Below are 13,706 nucleotides of genomic sequence, written 5' to 3'. Positions count from 1 at the left end.
GGGGGGGGGGGGTTTATGCCTGGGGGAGGTGTGCTTGTGGCTGTGTGCCTGGGGGCTGTGTGTGTCAGGAGGTGGGGGGGCGAGTTGTATGTTAGAATTAGGTTTTATTGTCACATGTACTCACGTACAGGGATACAAGAGTACAGTGAAAAGTGTACAAAGTCACCATTTCCAGTGCCGTCTCAGGTACAAAAGTGCCTAGGTACAAAATCTAAGATATAAATGAGGAAAGTAAAGCAATAAAGTTACAAGCTCAGCACTACGGTCCTCCTAGAGCAGAGAAAGCAAGGGAGAGAAAAGCAGGCAGAGCAGTTGAGTCCAAACTGGGCTTCATCTGGAGTCCGGGAGTCCATGCTGGGCCTCACGTTGAGTCCGTGCTCACTCAGCTCACTGCTGCCAATGCCATCTGAGGTCGGGAGGTAAGAAGAAAGGCAAAAAAAAAGGAAAGAGAATAAAATGAAGATAAGAAATGGATGGAGCGGAGGAGTCCAGCTCAGGAGTCCTATTCGGCCGCCATCTTGGATGCCTGTTGTATGTGGGTGCTGTGTGTGTTTATGTCTGTTGTCTATGTATGTCTACTCGACTGTGTGTTTATGGAAATGTGTGTCTGTTTGTTTTTAAATCTCTCAATGGGAATCTTGTTGAGGTGTCAGGAGTCTCGGCAGCCGGAGAGCAGTGTTAGATCTCCTCCTGCCTCTTCCACCAAATCACAGCCCAATCAGACAGGGGCTAGCACCAGGCCTTCCCCTCGAATCACGACCCTGGGGACGGAGGTCACGCCAAGCAACAGCTGCTGGCCACGGTCAGAGGAGCAGGAGGAGGTGGGTAAGGCTGCTGCTGGGGTCCCAGCGACGCGGACCACCGTGAAAGGAGGTCCCTCGGGTGTGGAGACAAGGGAGAGGCGGTCAGAAGCGAGGGCAGGGGCGTGCCTTTCAGTAAGCAGCCCCCTGCCCAACGTCCAGTGCCTGGTGTCTGCAGGATAGAGGCCATCGGGAATGCCGTGTGGAGATCGGTCTGCCTGCTGCCAAGTGACTGGTCAATTAGTGACCAGAGGCCTTCCCGCCCAGAACAGGAGAAAACGGCATACTTTGTGTACTTCACCTTCCTGGCTAATTTGAGTTATCTTCCCACCTCCAAGCTAACCCATCTACATGAGCAGAAGCCCCCTCAGAGGTGAGGACAGAATTGAGCTGAGTTTAGTGTACCCCCTGTGTCTGCCAAACATCAACACCTTCTGGAAAGGTGCCAACTAGCAGATTGTTTTAACACATTCAAATAGTTTACAGGTCACAGGAGCCCCAATAACCCTGTAAACTGCCGCTGAAGCTCAATTGGAGTGTTGATGTATTGGGACGGTGGCTACTGGGTGCTGAGCAGCTCCAGGACTACCCGGAAATCCTTAGATTCTTCTCGTCTTCCAAAAAAACAAGAGGGTCAGAGTTGGCTCTGACTATAAACTGATTGATAATGTTATCTAAAGCAAGGTGAGGGAGAGGAGTGCTAGCTTTGAGACCCAAATACATAAAGGCAACAGCAGATTAAAGCAAAACTCCAAACCACTTCATTATCAGATTCTATGAATCTTTTCAGTCTAAACTGCATCCCGACTTCCTTGACTTTTCCCAGTAGTACTGGATGTGGCTTTTATACGAACAAGAGTATGAGGTGGTGCAAGGGGGTCAGAAGTGTCTGGAAACCCTGCTGTGCCCATTATCGTGACTGCCTGAGCTGTATGTATAGGCATGCTCATATATCCCAGTCTCTGCAAACAGTTATATGAAATCACACTGGGTAGGCAAGTGTGGATATCTCAAGTCGCGCTCCCGGCTATACCCCACTCCCAATGCATCAGTACAATGAGGAATGGAAAAGCCAGGCTGGTGTAGCACTCACCAGATCAATACAGGCTAAACACTTCATTGCTCATGCTTAAAGCAAACTTACGCTGGCTGCTCTTCACCTCAGCTATAGCCTGATGTCGATCCTGTTCCCAAAACACCTTGACCAAACAGCTGTTAACCCCTTCAGTAAACTGCCAGAATCCGAGATTCCAGACAGGGAGAGAGAACCACCTGATCAGCACTGTATAAACACACCTCTAACACAACAGTACACCATCTGATTAATCACATGTTGACATATCAAATCCCCTGGCAGATTTAGAATTTGCCAAACTGCTTGTCCAAGAATCCCAGTGCGGCATGAGAGGGAGATGGATAGTTCATGAACAATTTGGAAACATGCAGAAATGCAGCAGGCTATGGATGGCAGTGGCCACAAGATGGCAGAACCATGCTGTGCAACCTCAGCTTTTGCTGTTTCTAACAGTGTTCGAAGATGCGGATTGGGTTCTATCGAATCAAACTATTTCAGGCTTCTGCATTTCCACTCATCCCCACAGTTCCCTTTAAAGAGTCAATGTCAACTCCCCATCCCATTTAATGAAGCAATCCTGGCTCCAGTTAGAGATGCCGATCCCATTAAAAGCATGTGTGTCCCACCCCTACTCGGTATGAAAAGAATGTAAGCAAGTTGAAGGGTTTGATCAGTCTCTAGTGATTGCAGATGGTAATACTCCTGTACTGTCTCTTTTGATGAACGCGATTGAAAGACTATAGAGAGGTCTTATAGCTGAGATGACTGATCTTCAACCATCTTCCTGAGTGCCAGGTATGACTCCAACCAGTGGAGAGTTTTCCACCAGATTCCCATTGATTCCACACTCTGTTGAATGCAGCTGTAATGTTAAGGACTGATGGTCTCCCCTCACTTCTGGAATTTAGATCTTTGCCCATATTGGAACCAGTGAGATCAGGAGCTGAGGGGCCCTGATGGAACCCAAACTGACCGCCAGTTATTGGCGAGATTATCGCTTGACAGCACTGGCAACTAGACCTCCCATCACGTTCTGATGGTTGGGAGTAGATTCACGAGTTGGGAAGCAGTCAGATTAGATTGATCCCTTTTGTTTTGTGGATGGGATAAACACTCCCTCTAAGCTACAAGAATGCATGTGTATAGCCACTCACAGGTTCCCCACACAGCGATCAGTGTCGGAATGCCAATCACAGCATTGACTGGGCATTCTGGTCGTCGCTGTCCATTGTCCTGAGAGATCAGCACAGCCGGAAAGAAAATTAAAAGGAACGCTGGAGGGGACGTACCTGGGCAATTTTCCACACTGTCAGTCAGATTTGTTGTGGTTCTACTGGAACTGCTGGGCTAGGAACATGGCAAGTCCAGGAGCATGTCTTCAGTATTATTACCGGATTATTGCCAGGGCCCATAGCCTTTGCAGTATTGGCTGAAGACTGAGATCTCTGGAAGAGGCCGAGATGGATCATCGCCTCACTGTCGCTGACTAAAGGTGGCTGGAAATGCTTCAGCTTTGTGTTTTGCACTAATGTGCTGTGCTCCCCGTTATTGAGGATGGGGATATTTATGAAGCCACCTCCTCCAGACAGTTATTTAATCATCCACCATTATTTACAACTAGGTGTGCAGAGCTTAAGCCTGACCTGAAGATCAGATGGGATTGCTTAGCTCTGACTAATCGCATGATCCTCCCTGTATTTTGTACACAATTTTTCTGTGTTGTAGTTTCACCAGGTTGATACATCATTTTTAGGTATGCCTGGTGCTGCTCCTGGCATGCCCTCCTACACTCTGCACTGAATGAGGGTTGACCTCTCTGGTTGATAGTAACGTTAAAGTCGAGGGCTGGGGGTGTATGTCGGACCACGAGCTTACACATTTGGTTGAATGTAATTCCGCTGCTGCTGCTATTTCTCACACCATGTAGAATCCAGTTTTGTGTTGCAACATGAATTCAAAGTCTGACCCATTTATCACAATGATAGTGCCACACAACACAATGGAGGATATTCACAGTGTGAAGGCGGGACTTCGTCTCCACAAGGACTGTGCGATGGTCACTCTTACCGATACTGTCATGGTCGGATGCAAATGCAGCTGGCAGATTAGTAAGGATGAGATCAAGTATGTTTTTCCCTCTTGTTGGTTCCCTCACCACCTGCCGCAGACCACGTCTAGCAGCCCAGTCTAGGACCCGATCAGCTCAATCAGTAGTACTGCTGCTGAGCCATTCTGGGTGGTGGACATTGAAATCCCCCACCCAGAGTGCTTCCTCCACATGGCATTCAACATGGAGGAGTCCCAATTTATCTGCCAAGGGAGGATGGAATGTGGTAATCAGCAGGGGTTCCTCAGGCTTAATGCCCAACCAGCTTCAGCTGCTTCATCAATGACCTTCCCTTCGTCATAAGGTTAGAAGTGGGAATGTTCCCTGATGATTGCAAAACATTCAGTACCATTCGCGACTCCTCAGATAGTTATAGCAGTCTGTATCCATATGCAGGAACTCCTGGACAATATGGGCTGATAAATGATAAGTGACATTCACACATAAGTGTCAGGCAATGGCCAACTCTAATAAGGGAGAGAATTTAACCATCTCCCCTTAACATTCAATCACTGAATCTGCTACCATTAATATCCTGGGGTTAGCATTGACCAGAAACTGTACTAAACTGGCCATATAAATACGATGGCGACAAGAGCAGGCCAGAGATTTGTAATGGGTAACTCACCACCTGATTTCCCAAAGCCTAGTCATCATCTACAAGGAATATAGCACTTTTCCATTGGAATGTATTTTCCATTTGCCCCTCTATAACCTTCAACATTCACTGCCTTCACCACCAACACTTAGAGCACTGTATACCATCTAGTAGATGTAACTCACCAATCTCCTTAGACAGTACCTTCCAAACCCACATCGTCTAATCCCTACCAGGATATAGTGTATGGGAATACCACCAGCTGCAAGTTCCACTCCCAGTCACATCCCATCATGACTTGTATTTCTGTTCAGTTCAGTATCACTGAGTCAAAGTATTGGTATTCTATCCCTATCAGCATTGTGGGAACACTTTCACTGCAAAGCCTGTAGCAGTTCAAGAAGGCAGCTTATTTACCGCCTCCTTGAGGGTATTTAGAGGTGGGTAGTAAATGCTGGCCATGAATGAAATTGAAGAAAACATAATCTTACTAAAAATGGGCAGCTTGCTTAAAATTGGGAATTAATGGAATACAAGCAGAACACAAGTCTCTACTTATGAATTCTAAAAGGTTTTAAAGATTATAGAATAAAGCCTGGTAGATGGAGCAAGATATAGAGCAGCGTTGATCTACTTGCCTTACAGAACAGCCACAAGGTGCGATGACCTAGCCGCCTTCCTGTGTTCCTGTTTACAAACCAATTTTTTTTAAAGAATCTGCCCAGAATTGTTCCAGTTAATAAAGGTGTTAATGGCCAAACCTTGTCGGCACCCAAAGCTTACTTGTACATCATCAGCTGTATCGTGTAGCTTAATCTTCACAGATGTCAAGGATGGGCTTCCACTTCAAGTAATCAATGGTACAGCTATTGACTAAATAGGTGTGGAGTTTGTGAACTTAACATCAGTGGCAGATAGACACATTTTGCAATCTGATTAACCTACTTCCTGCAGCAGAGGTGCTCCCATATAAACAGCTGACCGTTTTGCCACTTTTCATCTCCTTTTCTTATCAGGTGGGATGGATTCTGTCCATTTTGGATCAACTACAGCTGAACCCCCAGCCTCCTGTGGCGGTGCTTCCTCTGGGAACAGGAAATGATCTCGCGAGGACCCTGAACTGGGGTGGGGTAAGTGAGATGAAGTAGCTCAGAGAGTGAATGACTCATTCCACCGCTTTGTGGGCCTGTGGTGGGACCGATGTATTCCTGGAGATCGATGCCCCGGCAGAACCATTTGCACTCTCCACAATCAGTGGATCATGAGGAGATCCAGTGTTGTCGCTATATCTGAGAGTTAGGAGTTCACCAGAGCCCCACGTTGGTGGATGGCTATGACTGCTGAACGTCAGGGAAAGGGAGAGAATGCAGCAGGCACTTCGGAGTAATGGATAGTTGACTAGTTCCTTGCTGCTCTTAGCATTCAGAACAAGGCAGGAGGGGGCCGCGAAAAGAGAGAATGAACGGTGGTTGGTTCTTTTCAGTGATGTTGTGAAGTGCATTCTGTCACTGGCCGGGCAATAGAGGAGCGGAAATCAGTTGTCTTGAGCACGAGTTGGGGCGGGCTGTATGAAATCAGTGCAGTCAGTCTCTGCATTGCGAATGGATTCCTTCTGGAGTCCTTTTGCAAGTCATAACACAATGCAGGACTGTAGAAAATAGCTGCTCATCAGCGCAAGGAAACTTTACACCCTTGTATGGGATTGCGTTTGTAAGTCCGAATATTTGTAGGTCAGACATTCGAAAATCAGAGGCCTCTTGCATTCAGTTTTGTTGCAGTCACTGGCAAAGGATATCAGATCACTTGTATATTGGCCATGGCACGCAACTAACAACTCATGGCTGATGTAATCGCGCTGGTTTGCCTAACCACTCAATGAATTTCTAAGATATAATTAGGATCCAGAGTAATGTGCCAAAACCAAGCCTCAGCAACTTGGATCTATCACATTGTTGCGTTGAGCTGTTTTTCCAAATTACGCTGTGATCGCTATTGAAGGAAGCAGCACCTGATTGTGAGGGATCAGGGACAGGAGTTTATTTTAACCCTGGTCTCTTACTCTTGGATTCAGGGATACACGGACGAGCCTGTTTCCAAGATCCTGTCTCACGTGGAAGATGGCAACATTGTGCAGCTGGATCGGTGGAACCTGTATGTGGAGAGAAATGCGAGCGCGGTTCCTGACGAACGCGATGAAACAGCTGCAGAGAAGGTCAGTGTCTGAGATCCTCGGCCCTTTACAGAGATTACCATCATGTGCCATGGAGTGCTTGGGATTGGCAAAGAGCTGCTGTTCTTTGCCTTGTCCTCAGTGGGATAGGACATGCTGCCAATCACTGCAGTGTTGGTTCACTCTTCACCAGACGGGAAACGGGGTGAGGAGAAGACGGCTCCTGTTGCTGCCGGAGCTGTTGGTAGCACTTTCCACTCTTGCCCCAAACGGGGGTGGAAGGTGGGCTGTATTTTTCCGTAAAAGATGCAACACCTGCCCACACACCACCTCCATTCAGGGCCCTGAACAGTCCTTCCAGGTGAGACAGAGCTTCACCTGCATCTCCTCCAACCTAGTCTACTGCATCCGGTGCTCCCGATGTGATCGTCTCTCCATCAGTGAGACCAAACGTAGACTGGGTGACCGTTTTGCTGAGCAACTTTGCCTGGTCCGTAACGGCCAACCTAACCTCCCGGTCACTGCCCATTTCAACTCCCCGTCCCACTCCCCCTCCAACATGTCCATCATCGGCCTCCTCCAGTGTTGCAGTGAATCAGAACTCAAATTTGAAGAACACCTTATCTTCCGCCTGGGCACCCTACAGCCTGGAGGACTCAACACTGAGTTCTCCAATTTCAAATAACCTTCCCACCCATCCCCCGGCACCCCTTCAAGCCCCACCTCCTCCCTCCCATTCTACCTTCTGACCCTTCCTTCCAGCCACCAACCGGACTCATCCCTCCCATCAACCAACCAGCTCATACCTACCACCTAATCACTATCATTCCGCTACCCACCCCCACATCCAGTCCTGAAGAAGGTTAATACCTGAAATGTTGACTTTTCCTTTCCTGCAGATGGCTTGCTGTGTTCTACCAGCTTCCTATTTGTGTGTCTACCTCTTTAGCCAGAGCCTTTCAATTCGAACATTTTAGCCACAGCCATGGCCAACATCTCCCAACTCCTAATGGGACACTTTTGGAAGTATCAGTCCGTTAATGGTGCTGTGTGATTAGATGCTGGTGTTGTACAGTACAGAATTGTTACATCCTCCTCGCCTCTTTTTTACCTGAGGGGTGAGGATTGGTTTTAATGTGCAGATATTGATTGATCAGTAAGTCATTGTTCAGAGGAGTTGACCATGATCCAATGGAGAGAACACTTGCTCTTGGGCAGAAGGTTCTGAGTTCAAGTCCCATTGTAGGTACTTGGAGAGTGCACTATCTGTGCTAACACCCCACTGCAGTACTGAGAGAGTGCTGCACTGTTAGAGGTACTGATGTGTTTGAATAAGACTTTAAACTAAGCCCAATGTGCTTTTTCAGGTGGATTAAAATGATCCCACTGTCAGTCACTGGGGTTTTCCCTTGTAAACTGGGCAATGTTTCTACCAATTGTTACCTCACATTTTCAAGACCCGATGTGTTCAATAAAAAGCTGCACCCTAAATGAAAACATACTTAATAAAAGTCACTTTCTCATTAGTGTGGGTTATGTTCCTGATCTCCAGTTTTTAACTAAAAACTTAGTTCTGCCTTCAAATTACTGACCCAAAAATCATCTTCCTACTCATTGCTATTACTAACTTACTACTCGTATTGCTGTTTCTTACTTATTATTTCTGACCTACTGCTTTTACTAAGTAACTACTCTTTCTAAATTCCTGCTCTCACTTATTACTGAATATTCCTAAGATACTAATCTTTCTAACTCACTACTGTTACTCACTTAAAAAACTCTACAGGCAAATCGGCTGTACCCTTGTTTTTCTCTCGTGGGCTCCCTGCCATTTCCCTCTGCCACCCGCTGACATCCTCCCTCGCTCTCTGGCTCACTGCCTGTCTTTCCCCTCTGGCTCACTGCATCTCTTGACTACCTCGCTCCCTCTGATTCTCCGCTTCCCTCGCCCTCTGCTTCTCACTCCCTGTACTTCGCTCTGCCACTACTAATTGCTCCGCCACCTGACCCCTTTGCTTCCTCTGACATGTTCTGCTCACTGTCTCCCTCACACAGCCCTCCTCCTGGTCCTCAACGCTGCTTCTCTCTCAACGTGGAGTGACCAGAGAGAGGGAAATAAGAAGTAGCAAGCAGGATGGGAGAGGGGAGGGAAGTGGGGAGCAGGGAGATTTAGGGGACTGGCGAGGGTTGGGGGGGATGGTGTCGCAGGTGAGCAGAGAGGGGAGTGGTGAAGGGAAGGCAGATGGGAGCAGTGACGAGCAAAGAGGGGAGCAGCAAGAAAAGGAGGGCAACGAGGGTAGAGCAGAGCAGAGGGGCGAGGAGGATGGCAGAGGGAAGCAATGATGGGGCGAGAGAGGGAAGTTGCAAGGCAGATGTTGGCAGTTAGGGTGAAAGCCGAGGTGCACAGGGAGTTGGAGGTAGCTGATGGATTGATATTAATGCAAAAGCAGTAATTTAATACACATTGAATACACAGTGTGGAAACAGGCCACTCAGCCCTCAGCTGTGTTGCAGTTCCACGTTAGCGTTCTCCCAGCCCCCTCTATCTGAGCCTATCAGCTTAACTTGCTCTTCCTTTCTCTTTGTTTATCTAGCTTCCCCTTCAGAGCACCTATAGCTATTTGCCTCAACTGCTCCTTTTGAGAGCAAGTTCCACATCTATGGAAAGACATTTCCCTTGAATTCTCTATAGATTTGTTAGTTATTATCTAACATTTATTAGCTCTAGTTTTGGACTATTGCCACAATTGAAAACACCTCCTCTGCATCTAACCTATAAAGGGCAGCAAGGTGGCTCAGTGGTTAGCTCACAGCGCCAGTGACCCAAGTTCGATTCCACCCTTGGGCGACTATGCAAATTCCACACAGACATTCTCCCCATGTCTGCGTCAGTTTCTTCCCACAGATGTGCAGGTTAGGTGGATTGGCCATGCTAAATTGCCCATTGTGTTCAGGGATGTGTAGATTAGGTGGGTTATGAGGGATGGGTCTGGGTGGGATGCTCTGAGGGTCGGTGTGGACATGTCGGGCCAAAAGGCCTGTTTCCACACTGTAGGGATTCTATGAAAAGTTCTGTCATTTCGAAGGATTTTATTAACTCGCCTCTCAACCCTCTTTCATCTAGGTGAAATAGTTTCAACCTATTCAGTCTTTTTCTGATGGTTACAAACTCTGAATTCTTGTATCGTCCTTGAAATTTTTTTTTATATCTTGTTCAGTGCCTCTATGTTCTTTTTGTTATATGGAAACCAGAATTGTACACAATGCTGTTTTTAGACATTGTTATCAGGCCTGTCTTCATCTCCGGATGAGTGGGCAGGTTCAAATTTTGTTTTTTTTGTTTTGCTACATAAAAGCAAAAGAACTGAGAATAGGCTTGAGGCATCTGTTCCTTTGATCTTATTCTACCGTTTAATAAGATCAGGGCTGATCATCGCTCCGAGCTTCACCCTCCCCCGCCATTCCCATGTCACTGAATTCTCCACGTATCTGAAAATCAATCTATCGCTCTAATTTTAGATTCCTGATGACCGAGTATTTACATCTTCCCCAGAGATTCACAATCCTTTGAGCAACAAAATGTCTCCTCATAAACCAACAGAAGTTGCTGGAAAAGCTCAGCAGGTTTGGCAGCGTCTGTGAAGAAAAAAGTCAGAGTTAACGAACTGTTCTGAGGAAGGGTCACCGAACCCGAAACGTTAACTCTGATTTTTTTTTTTCTTCACAGACGCTGCCAGACCTGCTGAGCTTTTCCAGCAACTTCTGATTTTGTTCCTGATTTATAGCATCTGCAGTTCTTTTGGTTTTTATTAAAATGTCTCCTCGCGCCAGTTCTCAGTGGCCAACCTCCTTATTCAGGGATTGTGAGCCCTACCAATCTGATGAACATTTGTCCCTCAAAGGCCAGTGCATTGTCTAGTCTGGAGTGAGTCAGCAGCAGATACAAGAGGGGCTTTCATGGTGGTGCATCTTAGCTAGATGTGCACCCATCAAACATGCATCTTGTGCACATCTGGCTATGAGTGATCCTTCAGATGAGCCAGTTCCATGCGCTGCACACATCTGGCTGTGAAAGGCCCCCCTTGAGTTTGCACATGAGCCAAGCTTGTTGATACGCCAGCTGACAAGTATGGCTTTCGCACTTCCTATAGGAAAACCCAATGGAAAACGTGGTGCGACTCCTGCTGTTTCATAAGGATGCATTTTGCCTTTCTCTTCACAGCTCCCCCTCGATGTCTTCAACAACTACTTCAGCCTTGGATTTGATGCCCATGTGACTCTGGAGTTTCATGAGTCCCGAGGTATGTGACAATGGGAATTGCTCCTGCAACCATCAAGGCCAGTTTGTGTTTGCTCCCGCCCTAGTCCCTCACTGCAAATCCTTATTGCTATCTTAGAAGATCTTCCTTAGGTGAATGGAAGATTTCATTGCAAATAGTGTGGCCGCATTGAAGGGGAATTGCCACCTATTTGGTGTAACTCAGGTTTGTTTGGGATGAGCGTCTGTGTCAGACCACGTTGTGACATGTCACAATGGATTAGCACTCTCCTATCTAGGACCCCAGTTGCCGATGCTCTGAAGTGGTTCATAAAGGAGGCATGTCCGTCGCTACCAGCTCAAAGCAACCCGAGCAGTCAAGGGCAGCCTTCACTGCTTTCCCAAGTGTTGTCCCTCAGTAGTTTTTGCTCGTTCTTTTGGTTTCTTAAACGTTGGTGACTTGTTCTACTTTGAGCTCTCTGGCATGAAACAGCAGCAGAAACACCACTACAGAATAGAGCTGAACGCCGCCTGGCTCCCAATAACACAGAGATCCTTACACCCGAATTCCACATTCACAAGATAACTTGTCGCTCGTTTAGCACCAAATGCTTGCACACCAACGTTCTCCTAACTGGCCAACTAAAACTGTGACTGTCTTCTGGGCCAGAGAGCGCTCACGATGCGTGGTTTGAATAGCTGTCAACTTAACACAAAAGATTTAGATGGCCTCGAGCTCGGTACGAAATCAGTTCTGAAACAAGAAGAACGTCTATTTTTAAACCTCGATTGGGGATTGAGAGCTGACAATGCAGTAAGTGGGGAATGATGGCCAGACTCAACGCTGAGTGACAGGCCGAGTGATTTGTTTTTCAGTTTAACTGAAAGCTGTCTCTGATACTCAATTTTCTGTTCCAGAGGCCAAGCCTGAGAAATTTAACAGTCGCTTTAGAAACAAAATGTTCTACGCTGGGGTATGTAGCAATAACAATTCACGGTAAGCCTTTGGCTATTGCGTTTATTTCATAGTTGGAATATGACCGAAACCCAGACTTATTTACCAATGAAACAGTTTGCTGCACTGGTTATGTGTGGTAGTGCTCAGCCGAAACCTGCCGTGCTTCCATGATTTATTTTTAAAATGAAATGATTTGCCGTCAGTACAGAGCTATGGGAACCCCGTACTTTAGGATGTTAGCATTCCAAAATAGAAATTAGTGAAAACACTTTGAGATTGAGCACCAACAGAGGGGGAGAGAGAGAGAGAGAGTGCCAGTGTTAATCACCAACTAGACAGAGGGATAGAGCCACAGGTAATGCTTCAAGTTGACATTCTTGGAATAGGATCTTAGAGCTTTCACCGTTTCTGAAGCAAGTGGAAGTGGTGAGATGGGGTACGCAAGAATGGGATGTGACAAAAAGCAGCAAAAGGGAAAGTCGTGTGAATGGGTGGTAGACAGGAGTGACTGAATGACTAAAGAGTTGTGGGGACCAGATAAAAGGTGATGATCACTGGAGGAAGTGTCAATGTTTACAGCAAAATAGTAAAGTGGGGGCTGGAGAGGAGAAATGAGTAGACTGAGGGAAGATGAAACTTCTGTTGAAGGGCTGCTTATCGAGTGCACACGTATGGTGGTGCCCTGTCCGCTCGTGAAATGTGCCCAGTGTTTGTTTCTTCAGTGCACCAGGTCTGAGGAGTTGGCGTTGGATCCTGGGAAGCAAGGACAAGACAGAAGTGTGAACAGGAAATGTACTGCATTGAGTCACTTTTTTGCTCATTCTCAGCAACTGAAATCCTATCATTTCTGGCCTGAGAACGGGGTTCCCTCCTGTGTACTCCTGAGATTGGTGTGGACCATTGATGAGGTGGTTCAGGATTGGGAATAACTCATGTTAAAACGTGCTTTATTCATCAAGTTCTGTGATGGGTTTGTCCTCAGTTCTTTGGGTGTAACAGTGACTACCCCCACATTTTGTTTCAGTGTTGCTCACCCTGTGTAACTCTGTCACCCTCTCTTTGTGTTCTTCAGACGGCATTTTCAGATTTCCTAATGCGAAGCTCCAAAGACTTAGCCAAACACATCAAGGTGGTGGTAAGTGCATATACATTATCTGGAAATCGTAGTAACTGAGGTTACACGTCACACAGCCCAGGATCGTCCTTCACTTTGTAGCAGGGCCCCAGTAATGTTCAGCATCCTGTGTGACACCATTCCCTGTCAGTAATCTGTCAGGCATTATTTACAATACAATACAATATCCAATACAGTACAGTACAATATCCTTTTATTGTCATGTGTGTCCCATTGTAGGAGTACAGTGAAAAATGTTTACAATGTCTGCCTTCTAATGGCAACATTTTAGGTGCAAGTACCTAGGTACAATTCTTGGATACAGCAGAAGGATAAAAGTAGTTGCTTGATTACATAGTTGAGAATAAGTTAAAAGTAGGAATATGTTAAGGGGTTAACATTACAGTGCCCTAAGGTAAGGATTGTCCCCTCACACCGGTCTCTGTCCCAGACTTGCTGCCTGTACACTGCTCCGTGTTCAGCGGTGGGACTTCTCCACGCTGCTCCAGGCTCGCGGCCCACGTGTTGTTCCAGGGCTCGCTGCCTGCAGTGTTCTGGGGCTCACTGGGTGTACTCCAGTCCTTTGCGGGTCTCGGCCAGCTCGTCCTGGGGGTGGGTGGGGGGGG

The 13,706-nt window shown here is 46.9% G+C and overlaps 1 protein-coding gene across 1 annotated transcript in view; it reads left to right on the top strand.

Annotated features, from left to right (window-relative positions):
- Window positions 1–13,706, top strand: part of dgkza (diacylglycerol kinase, zeta a) — a 113,851-nt gene that overhangs the window by 15,910 nt on the left and 84,235 nt on the right. The window contains exons 12-16 of the mRNA XM_048607291.1: window positions 5,597–5,710; window positions 6,652–6,792; window positions 10,973–11,051; window positions 11,927–11,982; window positions 13,039–13,101. Of these exons, the coding sequence (XP_048463248.1) occupies window positions 5,597–5,710; window positions 6,652–6,792; window positions 10,973–11,051; window positions 11,927–11,982; window positions 13,039–13,101 (453 nt within the window). The remainder of the gene's footprint in view (window positions 1–5,596; window positions 5,711–6,651; window positions 6,793–10,972; window positions 11,052–11,926; window positions 11,983–13,038; window positions 13,102–13,706) is intronic.

Source organism: Rhincodon typus, chromosome 17 (genome assembly GCF_021869965.1).
Source record: "Rhincodon typus isolate 14 chromosome 17, sRhiTyp1.1, whole genome shotgun sequence".
In the NCBI taxonomy this organism is placed as follows: Eukaryota; Metazoa; Chordata; class Chondrichthyes; order Orectolobiformes; family Rhincodontidae; genus Rhincodon; species Rhincodon typus.
The sequence above is the reverse complement of the archived record's forward strand: the minus strand, read 5'-3'. Positions and strand labels throughout refer to the sequence as shown.